This window comes from Ictalurus furcatus, chromosome 26, assembly GCF_023375685.1.
Source record: "Ictalurus furcatus strain D&B chromosome 26, Billie_1.0, whole genome shotgun sequence".
Classification (NCBI taxonomy): Eukaryota; Metazoa; Chordata; class Actinopteri; order Siluriformes; family Ictaluridae; genus Ictalurus; species Ictalurus furcatus.
Genome location: NC_071280.1, coordinates 12,343,958 through 12,371,670, shown reverse-complemented (window position 1 = coordinate 12,371,670; position 27,713 = coordinate 12,343,958). Strand labels below are relative to the sequence as shown.

Genomic DNA, 27,713 nt, shown 5'->3' with positions numbered 1-27,713 from the left:
ACTGTATAGTCCAGAGCACAGCAAAGAGCCTCACTGTAAAATGGCTCAAAGAAAGAAAGAAAGAAAAAAAAAAACACTCCAGAGAAAAGGAGACATGACACCTGACAGACCCCATTTTTAAAACACCTCCACTGCTTAGCACTATTAAGATTTGCTCTGCTTTTAGTTCATTTAGTCAAAATGAAAAAAAAAAAGGCACAATGAATTTCAACTCGTTCACCTTTAATATGCACAGGAGTTGAAAAAAATACAGATGAGCCACCTTAAAGAGTGTTTCAATGCTAAAATTTATAAAAAGATACAAACAATCGGAGGCCAAAATGCGATCTGCCGCAGTTTTTTTTCTTCCGTCTTTTCTTCAGCAAGTAAAAATCTTGCAACTAGCAATAAGCTTGTATCCGTTTGTGATACAAGACAAAAAATTTTTAATTCTTTAAAGTGGCTCGTTTTTTTGTTGTTGTTTTTCTTTTTAAATAAGTGTCTACATAAGTTCATGAATTTCACACCTATGCAGGCCTTTGTTCATCAATAATAAATGGATAATTCCAGAAACAAAAAAACAAACAAAAAAAACAAACACACCAGGGCTGCCATTTGTCCTCAAATCCTCTTCGTCAGTAGTCTGCAGCCAAACCACAACTACATTAGTCCAAATGTAAATGTTTGTTTTTCCATACATCCCTTTACAATTAAATGCCAAGGGACCAAAAACAAACAAACAAAAAACAGTCCTGTCCATTCTCGACAGTTAAAAAGCCCATTCCAACAATTATTTGCCCTCACAAAGAACGTGAATTTTAAAACAAAAAGACAAAAAAAAATCCCCAATTAACTGTGAATCAGTAACACAATGTTATTGTTCTCAAGTGTCCCGTCAAATGTGTGGCAGCTTTTTCGATTTATACTTTACACAAGATACTTTTTTTAATTTTTTTTTTTAGTTTGTACAGTTACGTTTTGTAGCAAATAAATCTAACAGAAACAGCACTGCCATGGCGCTCCATTTTCCATTGCTTGTGTATACATAAAGCGAATGTCGCTTTCCAAGAACCTTTAGCCAAAATTAATAATAATAATAATAATCATATAGGGACGACAAGTGTGCATATAAGACTGAATCAAAGCTGCAAATGTGGAAGCTCCACCACAGAAAACAAAACAAAAAAAAAATCACAGTTCAATCACTTCTGCAAAGTTCGTCTCTGCTGATGATTTAAGCCTACTTTTTTTGTTTTAGATTTCAAACAAGAGAGAAAATATATTCTCTCCATGTGTAGTGGAAGGGAGAAATGATTAAATTGCACATGGACATGACAACCTTTTTTGGCGTTTGTCCTTGTACAAACTTCCATGGTTATGAAAGTGTAAAATGAAAACGAAGAATTATTCCCAAATCATCAAGTGCATGATACTGAACAATCCAGAAAGTCCACAACCACTTTGAATGGGGACAAGTGGCTTCCCTCAAAATGTCTTGTTGAATTTATGTCTTGCTATGTTTAATGATGACTTCACCTGTTCCTCTTCTCAAATGGCAATGGTTACTATGCCATGATTTAAAAAAGAAAAAAAAAAAAGCCAAAAACCCCCCATACTTGTGGTGTTGATGTTTAAGTGGGTTAATCTAGAATATGTACATTTGTTGTTTCGTGTGATTGTGTTATTTTCCCACTTTCCATATACACGTCACAGTTCCATGATGACTTCATAAAAACAAAAAAAGAAGAATCAGTTCTAGCATACATGCTATTTGCACACAGTTTAAAAAGAAGAAGGAGGAAAAAAAAAAAGATGATGAACTGCTCCACGGTCTAGTCCATAGACACCTCAGAGCAGGGGAAGCATGTTCCACATGGTTTAGCAGAGCAGAGGCTGGATGTCTTAACGTAGGGTGTCTGTCATAGCGCTCGAGAATCAGCATCGACATTTGGCTGTGACGTCCTGGTGAGAAATTTGCTGGAAGGAGAGAAATAATAATAATAAAAAAAAAATAACCAAAAAAAAAACAAAAAAAAAAAAACCCTGGTTCGTCTTTTTCCCCTCTCCCATCTTCCAAATAGGTTATATATATGATATGATGGCTGGTAGAAGAACGTTAGAAATTTCTAGAAATGTTGATGCACATATATGACTCAAGTCTGTGTGTTTGTGCGAGTGAGCAAAACAGCAGAAATTTCTTTTCTTTTTTTTTTCTTTTGGCAATTGCAGTATGACTATAGAGGTTGTCTCCTCCATCTTATTATGAAATGTGTAGAATTCGCTCCGACTTCGGGTGACGCTCGAGAGAGATATTCGTATCCTTCAGTGCAAGTTACACCTGTAGTTTTTATGCATCTTGATTGGTTTTGACAGGTTAGTGAGTTGCAGGTTGATAGGTGATGGTTGGATCGTGGTCAGGGGTGGCGGGGAAGGACAGCAGCAGGAGATCCCGCCCGATTCAAGTTCTAACTTGGCTCTGTTAGAACTTAAACTCCTTGGTTTGGAGGTTGGATGCCGGGTCGAAGTTGAACGTGCCTCCTTGTGTGGCTTCAGGGATCAGACTTGGATCCTCATCGATCTAATCAAATAAAGCGAAAGAGAAATATATATATAATTTTTTATCCTGGGTTATGAGAATGGAAGGCTGGTCAAATATCTGGCTTGTACAGTATCATCAAAGAAAATAAAGATTATTTTAGAGAAATGCCAGACCACGATACTCACGTCATCCCCTGAAAAGTACTGATCGATGATTTCAAACGCTAGTTTGTAGATGTCCTCGTTTTCATGCTGTTGCAGGTTTTCGATCTTTTCCAATCCTGATGAACAAACAGAACGTTTAGACCTTGCTGTTAAAGAGTTCCACACACAGCAGCAGAGAGTAGGGATGCTTTCATGACGGTTCAGGAACGTTTTAAGGAGTTCCTGGATCCACACATGAAGGCTGAGAATCAGGATGCTAACACAGATTTGTAAATGCATGGAAGAATTGCGTTTGACAAATCAGTGATGTTTAGTAAGAAACAACACCCTACTAGTTTCCGAATGAAATTTTTATTTATTTTTTCAAAGGCTGACAATAAAAAAAATAAAAAATAAAACGGTTTCTGGAGCTATGACCTAGGAACTAAAATGGGCTCTGGTGCTATTGTTGGAAACAGTTCCTGTGATGAAAAAAAACTCCTTTGCCGAACACATTAAACCACTTGCACCTCAAGAGGATGACCACACTAGTCCAGTGGCCACCAACCCTGTTCCTGGAGATCTACCTTCCTGAAGAGTTTACCTCCAAGCATAATCGTGCCCACATCCTGACCATCTAATCACTGCCTTAAAAGGCACCAGAGATCAACTAAAACAGGTGTGTTACATTTTGCTTGGAGATAAAAACCTGCAGGAAGGTGGAGCTCAAGGAAGGGGGTTGGTGACCACCCTCTAGTCTGTGTTCTGTTTACCTCCACACTCCTCAATGATCTCAGCAATGGTGCTAGCCTCCTCGCCGGCCATGATCAGGATGTTCTTCAGGCCGTCTAGGACCACCTGTACCACCTGCGAGTCCTTCACCGAGAGCAAATTACAGAAAGGTGGGATCACATTTTGCTGCACCAAGTACTCCACCTGTCAATCGCAGCACACGAAAAGAGGAACTGATACGGTGTTCATTCTTATTCACTGTGCTTTATAAATCATGTGTGTGCATTGAGTTTACACAAACCTGATCTTTCCTTCCACTTATTGTTAAGTTGCTGATGGCCCATGCAGCCTCTTTCTGCGTGCCAAAATCACCCTGGAAACAAGAGCGAATACAAGCAGGGATATGAGGAAAACCTGGCAGCCCGCTTTATATTCACTTATGATTCACTGGTGTTATGGAATACAAAATGCACTCCCCTTTGTAGCATCTGACACTGGACCATTACAAAGGAGCCATGGTTGCAGAATTAGTGAAGGATAATTATGTGCATCTTACCTTGGCCAGCTGGTGTATGATCATGGGGATGAGCCCTGCATCTATCACAGCCTGCACCTGCTGCTGGTTCCCTGCAGTGATGTTGGACAGGAACCACACGGCCTCCTGTAGGAGAACACCACCGTAAAAAGAGACGCAATCCGATATTTGCATCCTTACAGGAGATCATTAATCCCCTGAGGCCAAAAGTACGACCTAGCATACATGCAGCGTGCGTTTCAAGTACAAGTCATTTTCCTAAATCATATTCCATGTTCATTAAAGCATTTGAATAATCTTCATAAAAATAAAAACATTCCAGGTACAGGTTAATTACTGGTTTTTTGTTTCTAGAAAGTGACATGCAACTCTCTTACTCCAATAATAAAGTTGGGGGGGGGGGGGGGGTTGTCAGTCTTCAGACATGATGATTCAAACACTAGAGGACAGAAGGGGTATCTCCTACTGGACATCATTTTGTACGTGCATGCGCCATGTTGGCTCCTGATCATGCTGTGTGCGTGTGTGTGTGTGTGTGTGTGTGTGTGTGTGTGTGTACGCACCTTGTTGATTTTCTCTTTGGGGTGTGTGAGCAGATTGGGGAAGTGGGAGAGAACGTCACAGTTGAGCACCACCTGAGTCTGCTCGTCCGTCCCTGTCACAATGTTACCCACTGCCCTCAGTGCTGCTGTCTGAGTGAGAGAAGGGAAAGAACATCATCATCAGCATGCAGATCAATAAGACATGGTGCCTAGTGCCAAAAGAAACCACTCTCCCTCAAACCCTTACTTATGTGTGTTATACAGCAGTTTTATTAATAGTTTTCAGACACGTGACTGGCGCGGACACCTGGAAGGCAAAACATCGTTCCAAAATGGCAGCCAACACTGGACACTCCATGGAACTGCAGCACAGGCCTGTGAACTTTCCATCTGTTTCAAGCCACGAATATTTTCATCAACTCTCAAAATAAGAAAAACAAAGGTATTCGAACAAACTGCAAGTTTTGGGCACTTTCAATCACCAAAAACAGTGAAGTCCCTGCCCGAGTTCCACTTTGGCGATGTTTATTTACATCATGTGGAGAATCCATCCCCTTACACTGCTGCCAGGATGAAAGCGTACAAAAGTACAGACCGTTATCTGTATTTTCAATCTGGATGGGTCAATAATGCTGCCGGTTGAGATGTGAAGCACAAGAAATTCTTCATCGTCAGAGCAAAGATGAATGCTAATTAGCTAACATTAGTTTCAGGTTCACCGTAGTCCGCGTTCTAGGGCAGTAATATTTTGGTTAACACAATATCTAATGACATAAATCTGATCAAAACTTTTTCCAATGTCAGGTAAACCATTCCTATTGTTTAAACGGATAGTGCATCTGACTAAACAACAACTATACGGCATTTTGGCTAACGAATCTGGTAAAAATAACTGGCGGGCAGCAGAGGAAAGCCTTGTTTTGCCCTCCGGGTGGGCGTTCCCGTAAGAATGTGACGTCACGTGAACACTATGAATAGCATGTTTGGACTAAGCATTCCTTTACCAATGGGTATTTTCTTTTAGGAGCCTAAAATATTTTTAAATGCTCCAATGAGTTCATGATTTCTGTGGTAATATCTGGATTTCCACTACAAGTTTACTGTAGAACTGTTTATGCAAAATAAAGATTATAACTATTAACCCTCTCTGCTCCAGGGGTGCTGTACCATGGCTGACCCTGCGCTCTGATCCCAGCTTCCTGACATGCTGGGATATGCGAAGAAAAGAATTTCACTCTGCATATGTATGTGATCAATAAAGACTATCATTTGACAAGAAAAAAGAAAAAACGACCACAACTTGCATCAGGCAAAACTATTGACTATACTAGGGGCTCTCAACTCTTTTCAGGACAGTGACCACATTTTTTAGGGCTCAAAATCCTTGCGACCCTGAGGTTGAGAATCTATGCTTTAAGCCAAATACTTCCTTCAATGTCCCTTCCTAAGAAACACCCCCAAAGCACACGCATACACACACTGCTCAGGCTAGAACCCCTAAAAGCTACAACAAGGGGCAATGCTTTCTGAAATAACAGGCAACGTGATCGGATGTTGGTAATCCACATCATTTGTTTTAATTTCTTCGATTCCGTTTGCAGAGCCTTGGGTACCACAGAAATCTGAGAAATTCCCAAGCGCTTATTTTATTGAATCACTATCATTGTAATATTGCTCTCAATTAAAAATCTGTAGCCACCATTTAAATTAGAAAGAAGCCAAAACAGAACAGTTGAATAAAGCAGCAACTCCTATGTAAGGCCTATGTGTACTAGCTTGAGGATCTGTTTCTCCATCACACACTTCAATGCACTTCTGTAAGTTGCTCTTGGATATGATTGTCTGCTAATTGATCCTAATGGAAATGTGATTGCAGCCATTTCTTCAGTCCATATTACTGCCTGGAGACTAGATTGTGCTAAAAATGGCATTTTTTTCTGTTTATTTACCTGAACTTTGACCTCTTGGTGGCTGAGCAGGGGGACAAGGAAGGGGACGACACCTGAGTCTATGACCATTTGTATCTGTTCATTCCCTCCGTCTGTTAGGTACGATAAAGCCCACACTGTATCTACAAGAATCTAGAGGGGGGGAAAGAGAGAGAGAGAGAGAGAGAGAGAGAGAGAGAGAGAGAGAGAGAGAGAGAGAATTTAATGGAAAACTCAGCATTCACTTAATATAGTGCATACCTGTATGTCGGTTTATAGAATACCTGAATTTCTGTAACAGAATGAAGAGTCCAGTGCACTTACATTGATGTCTGTGTGGTATATGAGTACACATAGGGCAGGAAGGATCTGTACAAGAGAAAGAGAGACTCTGTAAGCAGTGCTTATTCAACCTGATAGTCATCTGACTAGACCTTATAGCTTAGGACATTTTACGATTTCTAAACAGGAAGCGGTTTGATCATGTTTGCCTCATCTCTAAGATGATAGCATCGTGTGATAACACCAATAGAGCATGATCCACATTATAATAAATATTAAAAAGGCCAACACATCAGTATCTGAATTATATGTGAAAATCAGTCACCTTTACACCTAATTTGTTTATTATAGTTCAGGCAGTGAGAGGAGGATGAAGCAGAAGCTCTACAGGAAAGAGTTATCTTGAAGCTGCAGGCAGGATTTCAGTGGTGTAAACACACGAGCCTTAGGGAGTTCCCCCCCCTTACAGAGTGTGTATTGTGTATTTTATATTATATATATATATATATATATATATATATATCAAATACACAGACTCTCTCACTCTTTCACTCACACAGCTCACCTCCTGTACTGTTTCCATGGGTGGGGGCGGGTCTTTGTTTCGGCACAGGTTGACGATGACCCAAGTGACGTTCCTCAAGAAAGTGATGGGGATAGAGGGATTGATGAACGACAAGAGAGGTTTGACCACGCCCAGTGAAATGACATAGTCTCGACACTGTGGCCCATCACCTGCATGGGTCACACACATGCACAAATCAGTACTGTTCATTCAGTTCAGTTACCAAGTCTAGTTTTATGTAAACTTGATTCGTTTATCAAAAATTTGGCCAAAAATATTCACTTCATTTGGACTAGACTTAAGCCATGCCCATCCTAGTGTGTTCAAATGGAGCTATATTCACCACGTTTATGAAGGTTCCACACCTTTAGTTTGTTATTAATCATTTTTTAAATAAATTCTGATTTTGTGCGTGACACATTACTGAGGTCTGTGCTGTTGTCCCTGTGCCTTTACATTGTTCATGAGAACAAATGAATAGCTAGTTGAGATGATAAGTTTAAATACTCCTTGAAGAATCTGCAAAATGTTAATAATTAAAAAAAAACAATGAGGGTTCATAAAAATGGCATTTTGTGTTTTATTTAGTACTGCCCTGAATAAGCTATTTCACATAATTGATGTTTACACATAGTCCACACAATAATAACTGAATTTACACAAATGAAAAGTTTGAAGTTTATACACAGTGCCCTCCACTAATATTGGTACCTTTGGTAAATATGAGCAAAGGCGGCTGTGAAAAATTGTCTTTATTGTTTAAGCTTTTAATCTCCTCCTATAATGCCTGATGAGCTTGGGGAATACATGACAAGGGAACGGAGACCATTCCTCCATACAGAATCCCTCCAGATCCTTCAAATTTCATGGTCCATGCTGGTGGACTCTCCTCTTCAGTTCACCACACAGGTTTTCTATGGGTTTCAAGTCAGGGGACTGGGATGGCCATGGCAGGACCTTGATTTTGTGGTCAGTAAACCATTTTTGTGTTGATTTTGATGTATGTTTTGGATCACTGTCCTGCTGGAAGATCCAACCACGGCCCATTTTAAACTTTCTGGCAGAGGCAGTCAGGTTTTCACTTAATATCTGTTGATATGTGATAGAGTCCATGATGCCATATACCCTAACAAAATGTCCAGTTCCTCTGGCAGAAAAACAGTCCCAAAACAAGAGCCTCCACCATATTTAACTGTGGGCATGAAGTACTTTTCCATATGGCTACCTCTTTATGTACACCAAAACCACCTCTGGTGTTTTTATGGCAAAAAAGCTCTATTTTGGTTTCATCTGACCATAGAACCCGATCCCATTTGAAGTTCCAGTAGTGTCTGGCAAACTGAAGACGCTCGAGTTTGGTGTACTGAAATTTTTTTTTAAACATCAACGGGAATATACTTCAAATATATTTCTCTCATATGGGTGCCAATAATTGTTGCACACACATTTAACAAAGATTTTTTTTTTTTATAAATCCGTGTTGTGTTGCAATTGTCTGATATCCATGAGAGCAGAGTATTTTTGTGATTTTTTTTTTTTTTAACAAAAACGATCAAAAGATTAAACAGACAATTTTCACAGCCCTCTTTGCTCATATTTACTAAGGGTGCCAATATTAGTGGAGGGCACTGTACACTTGATTCTTAATAGTGTGTGTTATCTGGATGATCAACGACTTTTGTGATAGGCGTTCATGAGTCCCTTGTTTGTCCTGAGCAGTTAAACTGCCCACTGTTCTTCAGAAAAATCCTCCAGGTCCTGCACATTAGCTTTTTTTTTTTTTTTTTTTTTAAATTTGCTTATTATTAACCCTCTCCAACAGCGGCTATATGACGTTGATTTCCATCTTATTCACACCGAGGACAACTGCGGGACTCGGACACAAATATTACAAAAGGTATAAACATTCCCTGATGCTCAAGAAGGCAACGTGATACATTAAGAGCCAGGGGGACGTAAACTTTTGAACAGGATGATCGCTATATATATATATATATATATATATATATATATATATATATATATATATAGTTAATTATTAACATTTTGAAGATTCTGCAAAGCGCATGTAAACTTGAGACCTCAACTGTATGTGCAAGCTAGCTGAATCTTTACTGTCAGTCACCAAGTAGTTTCAGAGATCAGAGTCCATCACTGACAAAAAGTATTTCAGTCCAAGTATTTTAGAGATGATAACTTGCCAATGATGTTGCCCAGCGCCCACACGGCCTGCTCACACACATTCTGATGAGGGGAATGGAGCAGTCTCAAAAACAAGGGAACAGCATCTACAGACACATGAAAGCAAAGGCATGAGAGGTCGGCTGAATCTAAAATTCACATAGCTGAGAGAAATGCTCAGGGCCTGGAAGGCAGCCATCTTACTGGATTTGACCACAGCCTGCGTCTGTGCCGAGGTCCCCGACGCGATGTTAGTCAAAGCCCAGGCAGCCTCAAACTGCAACGAGGGACTGGAGAGAGATATGAGAAAGAGGGAAAGGTAGACAGTTTGAGAAATGACATAATGAAAGAGATCGAAGGGTCAGTAGCAGCTCCAGACTCCCTACACATCAAAAAACAAATATGAGATTCTCCAAGACCGGGTGTGTACCACTATCACTCAAAACTAGAACACAGCAGAAAACCTGTTCTCAATCACGCTTTGTATTTGCGTTGTATTCAACTTCTGCTATTAGACATAACGGGTCTTTGTCAAATGCCTAATAATGCGCCATGGTCACCTCAAGCCACTAAGGAGGAAGTAGCTACACTAAATGGCCAAAAGTTTGTGGACACCTGACCATCACTCACGCATTTGATTTTTGAGCATCCCATTCACTTTACTGTTAACCTCCACTCATCTTGAAAGGCTTTCCACTAGATTTGGGAGCGTGGCATGATGGACAGGTGTCCACATACTTTTGGCTACACAGTGGAGCCGTTCGTCTGGTAAATAATGGACTGGTTAATCAGACTAGAATAAGCGTAATGCTGTTCAAGATAACCGTTTGATGGTTTAATGAAGAAACTAAATAACAGAGAACACACATATACTCTATCAATACATCGTCCAGTGGGAGAGGGTTTGGAGCGGGGCATCATGCGTTCACATGGATGTTGAGCAAGATGGAGAAGAAATCGGCAGTGTGGACTGAACTAACAAAATATTTCACTGTGCTGTCTTGGCTGATGCACAGAAACTGAATCCATCTAAAAATGGCAAACAAAATCAGGTCTAAACACAAGTCCTTCACATTGTGTGTATGATGCTGTAGGGCAGAAGTAGTAGGGATACATTGATCACAGTAAAAAGAGAGAGTGTGTGAGAGAGAGAGAGAGAGAGAGAGAGAGAGAGAGAGAGAGAGAGAGAGAGAGAGAGAGAGATATGGAGGAGGGAAAAGCCTGAAGAGCACAGCAGAATGAGGAGCTCTCCATAATCTTGGTCATGTTCCAAATGCTCTCTCCCTTACACTTTCCATCCATCCACCTCACTAACACATTGGAGTGGAGTAGTTGGGAAACCTACTTGTCGTCCCTCTCCAGGCATTTGACGAGGATGGGTAGGATCCCAGATTTTATCAAGTCATCGATGGGAGGGTTTCTGTCACTGGAGAGTAGTTTTCTGCTCATAGAAAGATCACATTATTCAGAACATGACACAGGCACTAACTAAACAGCTCAACTGGTGACATTTATTATTTTATCATCCCATTAACAATGTACCCTAAACAAACCCATTTCTAACCTGGCTGCTTGTACAGCACTGAGCTGTACTACTGCGTTGTCACTGGTGGCATTCTGAAAGAAAGAGAGACCCCGAATGAGGCGGAAAGAGCGCGTAAGACTGAGCAACAGGGGCAGAAGTAGTTCCACAACACATCAACTGGCTCAACCAGTCAAATCCCTTGCACACCACCATAATCCCACTATCCCAGTGAAGCACTTACCTGTAAGATGGCGTCTAGTGTTACATTTTGCTAAAATACAGAAAAGGAGAAAAACAGAAAAGCGAGAATTAAGAAAAACTAAGCACATCGCATGGTTCTGTATGACAGTCATTGAAGTGAGCTTGCAGACAGACAACAGACAGGAAGAGGAAACGGGTGAAAAGAGGATGAAATTACAGAGAAAGAAAAAGAAAGGAAAGGATGGAGAGTGGAGGAAAGTCAGGAGGAAATCCTCACCCCTTTGAAATCGGCGTCTACATCGGAGTCCTCGAGACTTTCGTCCTGTGGAACGTTGCGTTTCTTCAGTAGGTGCTCATCTCTCTTGTTCTGTAGAGGAGGAAGGTATAATGCAGGTGATGATATATGGGATGCTTACAATGCTGCCCAAATATGTGCACTTTCACATGGTCACTCGTTCACTCAAACCTCACTTGCTTAAACGTCTTCCAACACACTGCGACCAATGATCCTGAACAGGTCTTCAAATCATAGCTTTCTTAATTAAAAATGAAGGCAAACTCGGCACAATTTTAATTATTTTCTAGCAAGTAGCCAAGTTAATGCACTCTTCTATGGCAGCTGAGACGGCTCGCAAGTGTAACTGATTTTATTGCCCCATAAATATTCTAGTTACTTTGATTAATCATACTTCCTGAATGCGTCATTGAGTCTACTGTGTGGTATGTGATCTTACTGCTGTTGGGAATTTGTGCTTGGAGGAATGCACTAGTTTTTCCTCTGTACTACACACGCAAAGCATCCACATTCCCCTTCTTTTGTCCAAACAGCCTTTTATAGACAGAAACCACTGCTTCACAGATCTGCTGTTAGCCTCAACATTGGCTGGTTTCTGTGCAAAATCCTGCTTCCTGTCGAAACATGCTCCAGCAACGATTAGTTTAACATCTGCAACAGCTGTTAGATTGGAACGGGTCTGTGGTCCACAGAATCAGGACACTGCGGCACTCACAGTGGGTGAGTTCAATGAAGCGGACCTCTTTTTTTTTTTTCTTGTCCGAGACAGAAAGCGCCTACCCAGGGCCTACAAAGAAATTCCCCACCCCCATCTTGGACAATCAGGCCATACCCCCCTGTTTTTGCTGTAAGCAGATAAGCAGGTCCTCAAACATGTGAAGTCTACAGTCAAAACTGAAGGCTTCTTCAGAGGGAGCTGAATTGGTGCTTCAGGACTGGAAATTGTTCAAAGAGGCTGCTACCCAGGGTTCTTACATTAACTTTTGTTGAGTATGCTTCACAGCTTACTGGCTTCATTGCCAAATGTGTTGACAAGGTAGTGATTGAAAGGATAAGGACTTAACCCAACCAGAATCCCTGCAGGAAAAGCGAAGTCTGGATCCTCATTCAAGCGCCTCAAAACTGGCAAGGGAAATGAGCCTGGAGCAGTAACAGACCATCTAAAACAAGGTCTGCAAAGAACATCTACAGACTGCAGATTAGAGACTATGGCTGATCTATGGCACATGGCCAAATGAGCTCAAAACATTCTAGGTAGGCTTTGACGCCAACAGCCATAAGATCCTCTGAAGACCAGGTGCTTCAGCTGTCCATATATAAGGTGAGCAGATGCCTGAAGATGACAAACGCATGGAAGGCTGGAGCATGTGCAGAACAGCTGGGATGTCTGATGATCATACCTGTTCCAAAGAAATCTGCCATTTGAATGACTACCACCCAAATTATATGAAGTGGAGAGATTAGTCATGGCACATCAAAGCCAGCATACCTGTGCATCATTGATTCACTTTAGTTTGCCTAACAGACAACCTACTTGACAGAAGACAACCTCAGACTTGTGCACCTTGACAAAAGTAATGTTTATGCAAGAATGTTTAATATCATTATCTCCAAGAAGCTTGCCACCAAACTGTGAGCCCTTGGCATGCACTGGGTCTCAGTGGTAGACCCGAGTCTATCAAGACGTTTGACCACAGCTCCAGCACACTCATCCCGAACACTTGTGCCACACAGGCCAGTGTACTCAGTTCACTCCTATACTCCCTGTTCACCAGGCATAACAAATCCAATCAACTCCACAAAACATGTAGATGACACTACTGTGGTAAGCTTGATCCAGAGCAGTGATGAGACCACCTAGCATTTGGAAGTAGAACGTCTGGTGGAATAGTGCACTGAGAATAACCTGCACCACCAGCTCAGCAAGATTTCGGAGCTGATCGGTGACTTTAGGAAGCTGGGTGCAAACCACAGAGTTCTGCAGAGCGTCAACATCTTGTTGCTTGAGGTCCACGTAACTCAAGACTTCTCATGGACTCTCCTCATCTTCACCAGTGACTATTTCATCAGGAGGGTAAGGAAGATCAAACCTACAGACCACATCCTCACCAATTTCTTTACATGTAGAGAACATATTAACCAACAACACAGACTTGTACAGAAACTCCACTTTGTCTAACCACAAAGCTCTGCATCGGGCAGCCCACCGCATCATCTGGTTAGCATTGCCAGCCATAAAGAACATATACACAGGGTTTTTTTTTTTTTTTTTTTTTTTAAATGTCAAACTGCTGGTTTCCCCACACATACACACTTCCCCCGAGAACCAGAACTGTTGCAATATTGTTATCCACTCAGTCTAGACTGTGCAATATATTTGGCATTCATGCAATCTGTACTGTATGTGATGATCATGCCTGACTAACCCAGACTGTTTTCACCATATGCTACGAAACACTATTACTTCCACCTCCTTTTGCAGATGCAGTGTGTATGTGTATTTTAAACATACATGTAGTACAGAGTGTATGGTTGTGCACTGTCGTCATGGTCTTGTATTGCACTACAGTAGTGTATCCGCACTATCATGTACCGTTTGTTTTTACGATGCATGCTGCATCAAAGAGAGCAGTAAGGAAGCTTTTCTGTTGTTGTGCTGTACTGATATAATGACAAAGTGAAGAGCGGAGAGGCCCACATACCCCCATGAGGCTTTGCAAGGGTCCTCTTTCTGGCTTTGGGCCAAGAACAAGCACCCAAGTATTGGGATGAGGAAAGCCCTGACCCAAATACTGCCAGCCTAAGTGTTCACTCCAATAGCAACAGTGCTTAAGGTATAGAGAGGCGACGCTGGGAAGGGAATAAATCAAGGAGAAATAAACATCCACAGTGGTAGAAAAACTCAGCAGAGCAGGAGAACTCCAGAAGGGGTCAGAAACAGCATGCATATGCCAATATAATAAATATATAAATAATCAGAATAAGAAGCCAGGTTTATTCCTGGTTCAAGTAAAAAAGAGAGAGAGATATATATAAAATATAATTTTTTTTTTACCAGACTGAAACTATATATCCAAATCTCACAAAGGAGGATGTGTCACTGATAGAGAAGTTTTGAAATTTAATTGCTGCTCAAGAAAAAGAGTCAAAATAAAGTCCAATAGAAGAACACCACAGTAAACAAAAAGAAGAACTGCGAAGCTGAATAAAAACCCTCATGTTTTTGTCTTGAAAGAAATGCCTCCATTTCAAAACACACAAAATTAATATGTAAATTTTACCACGGTTATATTAAAGGAGCGGTCTGTGAGACAAAGTGCAATTGCGGTTGAAGCGAGTCACTAATGAGCCGTGCTCAGTCTGGTGAAACTACAGATCCTGAGGATGAAGGCCTTTCATGGTTCATCGTGTTTCAAATGAACGGCCTATATTTTGTTTCGAGTCTAGTTTCACTCCTTGCCAACACTGTGCATCTTTTTTGCAACAACTGACTGAGTTCAGTCTTTTGTCCTCTGTGACATGATCTCCCTTGTTAGTCATATTTGAAATGCTAAATTAACCCACGCAGCTGGTAGATTAACTTGTGTTCCTTGTCAGTTGCATAGCAGGGAAAAGTGTAAGCTGTGCAGCTCTGCTCCTACTGCGGTGGGTCTCAAATCAGGGACGGAAACATGTAAACAAATAGCCTTAAAACAAAGATATCAGTGACATCCAATTAATTCCAATATTCCTCGAGAGGCTTTCGATGGCGCCATGATAATAATATAAATATAGAAGACCAGCACTTCTGTTCCCCAGTTACATGGCTGATTCTAGATCACAATTTGTAGCATTGGCTTGGTGTAAACCTGTTTATCTGGATTTATCTGGACTTTTAGGAAGGAAATCCAAGCAAATCATACTTAGACCTGAACACCAGCAAGAGCTGTTGTATTTTGTCTAGCAACCAACATAGTTACAACAGCACAGCTAACAATACTTTATAAAAGACTTTTGAGATTTTCATTTTAGCAGAGTATATTATAGTAATTATATAAAATCATTAAAACAATAACAAAGTGACTCTCCATAGGGAACCACAGTGAGCTCGATGTCAGCCTTTACACACCCTTTAAATCAAAACTCACTTTGGCCTCACTCTTTCCTGGACCCGTTTCCTTTCCATGGCACTTTTCATTCTGTCTTCTGTTTCGGAGCAGACGTCATTACAAATCAGCGAGCTTGAATCTTGTGGTTGAACATCAGCCAACTTTACTGTAGCCTCCATAAAATATTAATGACTATTGAAATACTAGGCTTATCTCTTACTTAATAAAACCCACGTATACTTGTAAGGGCTATCCATGTATGTGAAAGCAATCGACAGCCATGAAGCTTCCCAAATGGAACAGTCCTGACTACGACAGTCAAGGTGTGTATTTCTGTAATATCGATCAGACTATAACAAACTTTAGACCCGAGATAACTTTTTCAAAATTGCTTACAGCCCCTTTAACATTAGAGAAGAACTAATTTCACAAACCTATGCTTAATCCCTACTGAAAACCATTCTAATAAACACAAACTCAAGACTACTACACACAGTCCGTTGTCTCAAACGTAAGCGTATCAGATACCTGAGGAGAATCGTGCCATGCTCAGATTAAAGGTTCCTCTCTATGTGATCTCTCCTCTATTCCACCTACCCACACATCCACCCCCACACGCCTCCACCCAACTGTAGCTGCACTGCAAGGAACCTTCAGACATGCGTGTTTAGTTACGCTAACCGATTAAGCGCACTGTGCTGATGAGAGGAAACAAGTTTGTCAAAAGATGTGATGGTGTGTGAATTCCGGGTTTGTTATGGCATGAGATTGGAAAGATTTAATAATACAAAAAAAAATTTAAAAAGGAGGGAGTATGCATATACTTAAGAATTGCATATAGTATGACTTTCGGGAATCATTGTATTTTTTTATAGTTAATTAAAAATATATTACAGCTGGGACGTACACCAGTGTAAAGGTAAACTGGATTTGAACAGTGATAAGCCTCGAGGTTCCCGACCCGAGTCGGTGCAATAACATCCGAGGTCATTTTCATTCTCAGAAATGGTTACTGAGTCACTGCTATTACATCAACAGGGGGAGGCCACACCATGCTCTATTTTTACCCAGAGTCGTGGGCCAACAAGCAGCAAACAGACTCGGATCAGCTTGACATTTATGAGAAGAAGAAATAACCATAGCTATGCTTTTCTGCTGTGTACGTTTGGTCTCGATAGTAACACTAATCATTTCCAAAACCTGTTGCATGACTTACTTACCTTTCTCAGTTCGACTGTTACTTCATTACGATGTCTTCGCATAGTCTGAAAGAGAAGAAAGAGCAACGTGTCAATGCCAAGGCGTATACAAACTGGAAATTGTACCTACGTAGCATTCCACAACACAAACTTATGAAACATTTAAATTATCTGATATGAGGAGAAGAACGGGGAGAGGAAGAGGGACGCTCGCCTGTTTGGGCATTCTTCATTTTTCAGGGTGATGCCTGTAATAAAATATTGACATGTCTGCTCGGTCATAAAACTCTTCTGAACAGTCTATGAATCAACAAGAGACACGTTTCTAGCAGGTTTCCCTTCCTACCAACCTGTATGTTATATTTATTTGATCCCATTACTGAATCATTTATTTACAGAAAAACTACAGTGATATTCTGGCATATGCAAATAAACGTTTAGCAGCTACAGCCTTCATGATAAAAGCCAATTTAACCTCGTCATTTTATGCATTTCCGCATTTTCCAAATGAAAGAACTAAAAACAACATGGAGTAGTGGTCACTAAACTTTTGTAAAGTCCAATGTTAAAATGATCAGAGTTCATCAATATTAAGGGCTGTTCAGAGTTACAGGGGGAAAAGATCACTGTTGTGTCATACAATTATATCAAAACGTAGTAGATGAAGTGTACCGAGAATAGCCTGGCTATTCTGGGTGAGAGAATTACAGAGCAGTGCTTTCATAATACGTATGAAATCATTAATACAGGCCCAATCCAGGACGAGGGCGGCTTATAACAAACGAGGTATAAAGCTGCATCCACAATGAGATGAAAAACAAGTTCCAGTCTGGCCACTCCACAGAACAAAGAGGCAACCGGCCGGCGTAGTCATGACGACCGGAGAAGCCCCACAGTCGCTCAAGTCTGGAGAAGCAGAGGAGCTACTTTTAACCCAATCACATGTTGAGCAGATTCACACAGAAACTTCTCTCACACACGACTGAATTGTCCAGTTTACTCAGTACTCATGCTCGCAAGTGACAAGTCGCTTATTTCGCTCCAGGTTCATGTCTCGATGGGTAGCGAGCGTTACTCCTGACGCTTGTCCATCTTTTAAACATTTCCGATAAGAACTGCTAGGAAGCAAACTGTATACTGCCTACCGTACCTGTTTTATACACACACAAACACGTTATATTATATATTACATATCAGCATTTAATTTTTGTTAAAAAATGTTGATGGGAACTCGAGTTGAGTTTGGGGGACATCGGACATCCTGTGCAACAGGACTATTCTGAGGAACGTGTGCGCTTATCATTTGAACGTCGGTCTGCATCCCGTCTCAGCCTCCGACTCTCCAGCCATCAGCAGCGATATTAGATCGCAGCGATATTAGATTGCATCGTCATGAAACTTGCACCCCTACTGTATATCCAAGTATTAGCTTTTGATTAATCAACATACAGTAATATCCTTTTGTTAAATCTGCAACCCCAATTCCGAAAAAGCTGGGACAGTATGGAAAATGCAAAACAAAAACAGTCATTTGAAAATTCAATTCACCCTGTACTATATTGAAAACACATTATTTGATGTTTTGTGAAATTAATTTATTTTTGAAAATATACACTCATCTCAAAACACTTCAAAAAAAGTTGGGACAGCTGACTGTTTACCACTGTGTAACATCACCTTTTCTTTTAATAACACTTATTAAGCGTTTGGAGGCTGAAGACAGCTGTTGGTTAAGTTTAGCAAGCGGAATTTTCCCCCATTCATCCATTATGCATTTCTGTGCAACTGTACAGGTCTTCGTTGCCTTATTTTGCACTTGATAATGCACCACACATTCTCACTCGGAGACAGGTCAGGACTGCAGGAAGGCCATGCTTGCACCCGCACTCTCTGCTTACGCAACCATGCGCTTGTAATGTGGGCAGAATGTAGTTTGGCGTTGTCCTGCTCTGGATGGCAGCATATGTTGCTCCAAAATGTGTACATATCTTTCTGCATTAATGATGCCCTCACAGATGTGCAAGTTACCCATGCCATGGGCACTGACACACCCCCGTACCATGAGAGACGCTGGCTTTTGGACCTGATGCTGATAACAACTTGGACGGTCCTTTTCCTCTTTGGCCCGGAGAACACGACGCCTGTTTTGCCCAAAAACTATTTGAAATGTCGACTCGTCAGACCACTAAACACGATTCCACTGTGCTACTGTCCATCTCAGATGAGACCGAGCCCAGAGAAGTCGGCGGTGCTTCAGGACAGCGTTGATGTATGGCTTCTGCTTTGCATAGTAAAGCCTTAACTCGCATCTGTGGATGCATCTGCGAATGGTGTTGACTGAAAGCTTTACTAAAGTATTCCCGAGCCCACGTCAGGATCTCCATTACAGACTCATGACGGTTTTTAAGACGGTGACGTCTGAGGAATCGGAGATCACGCGCATTCAGAAGTGGTTTTCAGCCTTGCCCTTTACGCACCGGGATTTGACCGGATTCCTCTAATCTTTTAATTATATTGTGCACTCTAGAAGGTGAAATGCCCAAAATCCTACCGACTTGTCTTTGGGGAAAGTTGTTCTCAAAGTGTTGGATGATTCGCTGACACATCTGTTGGCAGATTGGCGAGCCTCGACCCATCCTTGCTCTTGAAAGTCTATCCTTATATACTATGATTAGACGATTGCCTCACCTGTTTCACATCACCTTCTTATTTCAACTTGTCACATCGCCATTAGTCCTCAATTGCCCCTGTCCCAACTTTTTTGGAACGTGCTGCATGCATCAAAAAACTATGCAGTTGATTAGGTAAAACCTCAAATACCTTGTCTTTATGTTTTTTGTTTAAATACAAGTCAAAGTGCATTTACAAATCACTCCTCGTTGTTTTTATTAGCATTTTCTATACTGGAAAACTTTTTCAGAATTGGGGTTGTAAAACACTGATTATACAGTTTGCTGTTCGATAAAGAAAACATACACTACTCATCGGAGTTAGCAGCCTAGCTCGTCGCTAACCAAATACGAAAATAGGGGCATCTAGTTTCCCACACTGTCGCTGCGATGGACTTTAACAGGAAACGTGGCAATCACATCACAAAACATGACACTGCTGCCAAACTGTGAGCCAGAGTTGGGAGAGATGACTCCAAGCGTGTTTACAAAGAAATGGCAATCATATAGAGAATGTTTTGTAAATTAAGTTACATTTCACTTTTAAAAAAACAACAACAAAAAAACCCATTAAATCTAATTAACCAAATTAATTGTGAAAATCGCTCTAGTTAGTGGTGAGGGAACAAGATATTCGTCCGTGTTTACTGACGAGGCTCTGGGGGAAAACGTGGTTGTTTTCAGTGTCAGTCAAATGGTCTCTTTCTTTGAACGTACATGTTTCATGACAAAACTCTCTAGAGAAGGCTTCGGATCTGACTTATGAGACTAGTTTGCATCTAAATTCAAATGCATCCTGTCGCCGTGCTGCTGGAACAACAGCTCTATCACAGGAAATGAATAATCCCGTCACTTGGTAATGTGAATGGAAGCTAAGCATGTCACTACATATTTCAAGTGTTTTTTTTTTTTTTTTTTAAATGTAAAGACAAGTTGTGTTACAACAGCCAAGTTTACAAGTTTATCAACAATATACAGTTGTTGAGGAGTAAACCAACAGAGGAAGGAAGGGAACGAAGGGGTGGGGGGGGCGCACTGGAATGAACACGCGGAGATTCCACACAAGGGGGATGAAGGGAGAGATCAGGTTTGGTCTTATGACTGGGCATCTAAGTTCATGTTACAGCACCAGAGCCCAAGCACCAACTTAAGCAATCCAAATGCCATGAACATGGAAAGAAATGGACCAAGAGAGCAGAAAATCTACAAATATCAAATAAATAAATAAATAAAGCAAGCAATGCATTGTATAAGTAAGTTTAGGAGCAGTAAAATAAAATTTATTGCCGTGTGGGGAGACCAAAAGGAGCGTAACTGAGTAGGCATTAAACTCAACTGTGTTGTGTTATAAACCACAGACAGTCACCATTCGCTTGGTCCATTAACCCGAAACTGAGGACTTACAACAAAAAATAAAAAAAATGGCAGAAATGCCTCACAAATAAAAATACTTAACACTTAGTGCTTAATGGAATTTGAGCTTACTTACTGGTCAAGTGGTTAAAGACTGTTGCTAGGCAACTGAGAAATGTGAACCCAGGGCCTAAGCTAGCTAATGACTCATTTTGCTAGCTAGCAAGTCTGTGATTTAGCAGTTAAGTCATTGATACGGACAACTTAACAGCACAATGATGGTAGAAACAAAACCCTGTCTGAATAATATCAACATTTTCCTTAGCTGCGATGTTAAATTCCGGAGAAAACACTCAGTATGGCTAAAATGACACCACAGAGACACTTGACATCGACCTTAAACAGAACTTCCATGGGTTCTGCTATACTGGAAACAGCAACAGCAAAACATTAAATGAGCAACTCGGAGCTAACAAAATTTTTTGACCTGACATCATAAAAACAGCACTCTTTAGGGGAATCATTTCAAACACAGGGATATACAGTCCCTCCGAAACTATTGGAATGGAAAGGCCCATTCATTTTTTGTTTGTGTTACACACCAAAGACATTTTCCATCTTTGCTTAGCTCCAAAATGGCTTGCATTTCTCCCATAGACAGCTCTCTGATCGTCATGTCGGCTTATCCTTTTTTAACAACAAATGCGGTCCTCACAGGTGAAACTGAAGGCTAAATCCAAGAGTAAATTTTCAGAGCTATTTACCGTTTAAACAAATCAATCTAACAGGACACACCTGGCTAACAAGAAACACCTGTCAGTCACATGTTCCAATATATTTGCTCACCTAAAAATTGCGTCTCTGATACAAAATGAGCTATGTTCTATATCGTTGAACACATCTACATATAAATACCAGGAAATAAATGCTGAAATTCTAAACTCTCTTCTCATATCCATCTTTTGATCTCAAACCCAAATATCTTCAGTCTACAGCAACATCAAATGAACAGGCCTTGCCGTCCCAATAGTTTCGGAGGGGACTGTATTTACTAAGAATTCCACACATGCCTCCTGGTCATGACTGGGTCACTACAACAGAGAAACAAAGCGTGTGCTTCATCTTAAAAAGATGTCACACAAGTACAATGGGTGGCTCCAAACAACTGATTTGCTCTTTTATGGAAATTAAGCAAAAACACAGACTAATGTTTACAACATTCAGCGAAGAGAGCTGCAGGTTAAAGCATTTGCCACGTGCATGAAGCGTTAGTGCGGCCCTACAGTCTGGCATACTAATGTGTAAATAGTGTATATCACCAACGTTGTGTGTGTGATGAGTCAGACTCAGAAGTGGGCTGAAAGCAGAGCAAAGCAGTTGGGAAACACTCCATAAGCCAGAGGCCTGAAGCTTCCCCTAGTGACATGACAGCTTGGCACTGCTGAGCTGTACATAATGGCACAGTGTGTGTATCTGTGCGAGTGTGTTTGAGATTGCTGATAGTTTGTGAACGCACGCTTGATGTGCTAATAAAGAGGCGAAACGTCCAAGACAACTTGTAACGTGTTGCGTAAAAAACTTTCTCTGCTCCTGAACACCACCTTATCGCTCCTGGTCTTTATCACTTCCATGGGCGGTGCTCTGCGATTATTTATTTACACCTTGCTAGCAACAACACAGCACCAAATATGGAGAGACCTGCGTGATACTGGAATTCGGTCAATATTGAAGTGCTGGATTAAGAAAAAAAAGAAAAGGCTTGCCTCTATTTGCAAAAGACTCAAAGACATTTAGTACGAGTCTGACTCTTTAAGCTGACTGTAAATCAATTTCATTCACGAGTCACTTGATGTGATTCAATTTGGAAAAGATTCTTTCGCAAATTAATGTGCAAATGGGAGAAAAATTCACTGTTACACCCTTAATATATTTAGTGACAGTGAAAATGCACCAGCTTGTCGAGTCCTGGCAAGTATGTCTTAATGCTAATGCTAACGTACTGTGCGGTGTACAATAGGGCAATATGGTTGAGGATATTTCTATGATACATGATGTCCATCATGATATATAATAAAGCTAACAAACTGTCTGCAAAACAGTAGTAAAATAAACAAAAAGTTCAACTGGGTTTGTTGATACTTTTCTTTAATGCCTACAAAGGCAAAGAAGATAAAGTTAAAAAGTTTAATTTATTTATTATATATATATATATATACACATATATACACACACACACACACACACACACACACATATATATATATATATATTTTTTTTAAAAAAGTATGTCAAATCAGTGGCATCTATTCAGTACCATTTAACTTGTAATTATTAAAAACAAACAATACATAGCCATGACCAAAAAGAGTCTCTGCATACAGCCAATCAGTTAATCATCATCCTTCGTTCAACCAAAGCTTATATTTAGAAAATAAATAAATAAATAAATAAATAAATAAATAAAACCACAGAGACAGCAGCTTATCAACTAGGAATTCCGACTTGAAAAACAAAAACAGGAAGTGATTCTCAACCCTGAGTTCAGCACATGGCATCGTATCAACATGGCTGCTCACTTCTCTACCTTTAAATGACATTACAACAGTACAGACACATTAGCTGCTTAAATCTATAAAACTAACCACGTTAGTTCACGATCTTGTGGTACTCAGAGTAAACGAGAGAAGAGCCTTCACAGAGACGTTTCAATGGGGGATGCAGCGTTAGCATCTTGGAGTGACTGCATGAGAACTACGGACTGCAGCGCAAATTCCTGGAATAGCTGAAATAAGAGGAAGAGTGATGGCTTTCTCTTGCTTCGCCCAAGAGCATACTAGCTTGTGCACACCGAAACGGCGAATCTTTACCTTCATCAGAAACAAAGCACAGCTTGTGTTGACTCGTGTGCTTCACTCGAGTATAAAAGGAAAACATCACTGTTTATCCAACCTAATCTCTATGAATCTCATTTGTAGCACATCTATGATCGCTACAGGAATGAAACCTGATAGTGAGAGGGGGGAAAAAACCTGATAGTGAGAGGGGAAAAAAAACCTGTTTTATTAATTTTATTTTAATAATGACTCTCTAAGGGCAGCTGATGAATTCTGGCACTAAGTATTTATGCAAAATATTCATTTTTGTAGAACAGCTTTATAAACACTTTATAAACCCAAAATGTGTTTGGAAATTAAGCTTCAATTTGTCCTTTAAAAACAATACTTTATTACAGAAATGAATGTGTTTAAGGGACCAACATGGGTGAACGTGGTGCACAAATACAATAAAACCTTTAGGAAAACATTAAGAACCGGATATTGCTCCAGTGTTGGAAAGCACCTGGAACGAGAAAACTCCATAACTACATTAGACATCTATTCTTGGTCAGTTCCTCCAGGATTTTGCGATCGCAGAAACGAACACAAAATCAAGCAAACTCTGCTATATTTGGAGGAGCTTGCAATTTTTCAAGAACTTCCGCAGATTTTGACCAAGACACGTCGTGTGACGTCATAACACGCATTCAGTCAGAGCCCTCTTCGATTCACGTGCATCGAACATGTGTACAGCTAAAACAAACATCACTGTGAAAGACTGAGCAAAACGATTTTGTGCAACTGCAATTTCACCAATTCAGGTAGTTTTACGCAAAAAATTAAAAATAAATATATAAAACTCTGCAAGTTGCATGGCAAATTTTTTAAAAAATCCGCAAGAAAATCAAGAATTTTTGGCCGCAACGATCACAAAAAAACTCCGCAAAATCCTGTTCGGACTGCATGGTTAATGTTTTGAATTAGCATTAAATAGTCTCATACTTTAAACGTTTATAGACAGAATTCAACAACTGCCCTTACACATTCAGACAACTGCTTAAAGGCTTTAAGTTCATTTCTCAATGTAGTGAAATGGGTAGAAATTATAACAATAATGAGTCTTTATTAATCACGTATACATTACAGCACAGTGAAAATCTTTTCTTCACATGTCAGGAAGCTGGGGTCAGAGCGCAGGGTCAGCCATGATACAGCACCCCTGGAGCAGAGAGCTTTAAGGGCCTTGCTCAAGGGCCCAACACTGGCAGCTTGGCAGTGCTGGGGCTTGATCCGCCGACCTTCCGATCAGTAACCCAGATCCTTAACCACTGCCCTCATCGTATTTTCCATCGTACTCACATGTAAACTAGCTACACAGTAAATAGAGATGAATTACTGCTTTAATGCAAGACTCTTTCATGCACATCAGTTGTTTTTTTGCCAGTGCTTGGTAACAGTTTGTCATATTGTACGCAAAAAACGACAATGTTTAATTCCCGTGGAAGCACACTGTTATTATAAAACACACTATTATATATTCACGTTTGGGCTGCCTAAACCACCTCTAGTCAAGATGCTCATCGTTGAATAGAATTCAAACTAACCTGTAGACACTAAAAATGTTTAAAGATATTAAAACAGGCTTAAACCTCCACAGCGTTCACATTAGGAAGAGACACAACTTTTGTCACATGTCGTCTGTTGTGGGCGCATAGCGACTGCTACTGTTGAAAATTGGTTGTTTAATTAATGTGTTACATAACAATGTCTCTATACGGGACGACATGGATGAAATAAAACCACAGTTATATGTTTTTCTTCCATTTTTTGCAGGTCAAGCAGTAAACGGGAATGAAAGTTGTGAGTGGGGAACTAAAGAAATGTCAGAGTGACTTCCAGCATGCAAATTTTCTTCAGAGACTGCAACTGGATATGACATCACGCAGCAATGTTAAAATATACCATCTGTTCCTGTATGCAGGGACAACGCAATCCAGGTAACTTCTCTTCTGATGCTGATTTTATATTCTTTTAAAGCTGTACTGTATGAATGCCGTAAAGCGGGAAGGTGCGACACCTCTTTAATCGGTACTCCCTAAATCTCGGATTTTCTGAAGAGGTCACAGGTCTTCACGTGATACGAACGCCAATGTCAGAGTTCGCCAAACTTGAACTTTGTAACACAGCGAAACTTCTTCATATGAAGCTTCTGGTCTCCAGCGTTAATAAATGGAAATCCATGGAAATTTCACATGCTGAAACTCCAAGTGTGACCGCTCCCTTTTTTTTTTTTCTTCTTTCGTTTAAACAGTGTCATACCTAATTTCAATGGTATTTCAAAAAGCTCGGTTTGCCGCAGAAATCCTCTTTCCTGCTTATCTCTCACACAGAAAATGAACCCGTCACTCGTTACTGTAAATGCAGGGTTGAGTGTAATGATGATGAATTTAACCAGCACTAATCAGGTAGGCTGTTCTACCAAAGAAATATGTTTAGGTTTATTTGGAGTGCACAAATCCAATCCTGACCTGAAAAGATGGAGCATATCAGATCTTTTAAAGAACATTGTAAACCAGTTTGATGCTGACTGACAGGAGACACACACACACACAGCACCATGCACATGAACACTCAAAGAAAACAACTCATCTGAAAGCACGCCGTCCATCACAGCGCTGTTATTTTCCATAACTCAGCAACGAGAAGCTTGCAGAGTCGCTCGGTTCCTTCAAATCAGAATCGACTCTTCAATTCATACCTGACATTTATTCATTTTTTGGCAGATGGTTTTATCCAGAGTGGTTTAAGTGAGAACACAATCCAAGCACAGAGCAGATCCTACTGTGGCTCTGTCGAGACCTTCTCATGAATCATTACAGTTGAACTACTAACTTCCCTGAGCCGCTCGGTTTTATTAGACTAACAGTACTAGTTAGTAAAGGAGAGCGAGCTTGATTAACTCACACTGCTAACACGCTAGCTAATATCACCACCGGCACAAACGCTTTCTCTTTCAACATTACTATGAAACCTCGACCACAAGGGGTTTTGTACAGCGAAGCCATGTTGGAATCGCACTAACTACCTCTACCCTGCGTATACTCTCTCTCTCTCTCTCTCTCGGTCGGTCTCTACAGCTAGCTCGCTAACCAAGTAACCGGCTAAACGCTAGCTAGTCAGCGTTAGCCCGCAAGAAGCTAAACTCGGTGTCGACGGTCACTAAGGAACGCAGCTCGAGCTCAACACAGTCTCTCTCTCTCTCTCTCTCTCTCTCTCTCTCTCTCTCACACACACACACACACACACACACACACACACACACACAACCCAATATTTTTTTTTACGTTGTTTTGTTTAATAACGCTCGTTAACAGCAGATAGACAGAGTGGTGCACGTCTAGAGACATATCAGCGGTATAAAATGAGGCCTTTCCCCCGTAGGCCGCGCCCGCCGCTCCGCATGTTACACTGAAGCAGGTTCCGGATTCGAGCTGCTGAAAATTCACCGCACAATCCGAGTGATAACGCCGGTCACTACCGCGGTGATCCTGTGTTCACTGAGCACCAACAAGACCTCCGACTCACCTCGACATCTCGGCCCTTATTTTTGAAGCTCTTAATGCGATGATTTTCCAAGCCGGCGTTTTCTGCCATGGCTGTGTGTGTATGTGTGGCTTCTCCGTGTGTTCTCTCGCGGAGCTCCGTTCAGACACTCAACCCGAGAAGCAGCGAGCCGCGGGCGAACAGACGTGACAGCATTATTTTTTTCCCCCACCTCTATTCCGAGAAGTCCCGCCTTCTCCGTGTTGATTGGCTGCAGCAGGCTTGAATCCGATTGGATTGTTTACGGTTGTGTGCAGACGTATGAACTAGTAGCCAATTGTAGCGCAGGAGGTGGAACAGTAAACCCAATCCTGGTGTAGATGGCGGGGTTAGTCGGAATATACTGGGAAAAGAAAATAATTCGACGTAACGGAAGGAGCAGAAGAGCTGGGAGAGGAGAGGAGGGAGGGAGCAAAGTGCAGGATTTCAATCCGTATGTGCTGCTGAAATGATTAAACTTTTTCAGACGCATAAATAACTCGTTTTTAATCAGTTCTGTCAAGCTAATATAAACCCAGCTAATGTTGTAATATGTAGC

The 27,713-nt window shown here is 40.8% G+C and overlaps 1 protein-coding gene across 2 annotated transcripts; it reads right to left on the bottom strand.

Annotated features, from left to right (window-relative positions):
- Positions 1-201: 201 nt before the first annotated feature.
- Positions 202-27,353, bottom strand: kpna3 (karyopherin alpha 3 (importin alpha 4)). Of its 2 annotated transcripts, none has more exons than XM_053615082.1 (17): positions 27,158-27,353; positions 16,756-16,800; positions 11,430-11,519; positions 11,193-11,222; positions 10,991-11,043; positions 10,772-10,867; positions 9,631-9,716; positions 9,447-9,533; positions 7,246-7,415; positions 6,723-6,767; positions 6,420-6,551; positions 4,492-4,620; positions 3,950-4,054; positions 3,695-3,766; positions 3,435-3,597; positions 2,704-2,798; positions 202-2,557 (listed from the first exon to the last, which is right to left on the bottom strand). In XM_053615082.1, the coding sequence occupies exons 1-17, from the start codon at positions 27,224-27,226 to the stop codon at positions 2,459-2,461; spliced, it is 1,566 nt and encodes a 521-aa protein (XP_053471057.1). In that variant the 5' UTR covers positions 27,227-27,353; the 3' UTR covers positions 202-2,458. The 2 variants fall into 2 exon arrangements, with proteins under 2 accessions (XP_053471057.1, XP_053471058.1); XM_053615083.1 differs by lacking the exon at positions 27,158-27,353 and adding an exon at positions 16,949-26,844.
- Between the last annotated feature and the right edge of the window lie 360 nt (positions 27,354-27,713).

Coding starts and splice junctions, on each gene's coding strand:
- kpna3 (XM_053615082.1), bottom strand. CDS start 27,226: ATGGCAGAAAACGCCGGCTTGGAAAATCATCGCATTAAGAGCTTCAAA. Junction 11,520..16,755: donor TAACAGTCGAACTGAGAAAG/GTAAGTAAGTCA, acceptor CCTCCTCTACAG/AACAAGAGAGATGAGCACCT. Junction 2,558..2,703: donor AGTACTTTTCAGGGGATGAC/GTGAGTATCGTG, acceptor TTATTTGATTAG/ATCGATGAGGATCCAAGTCT.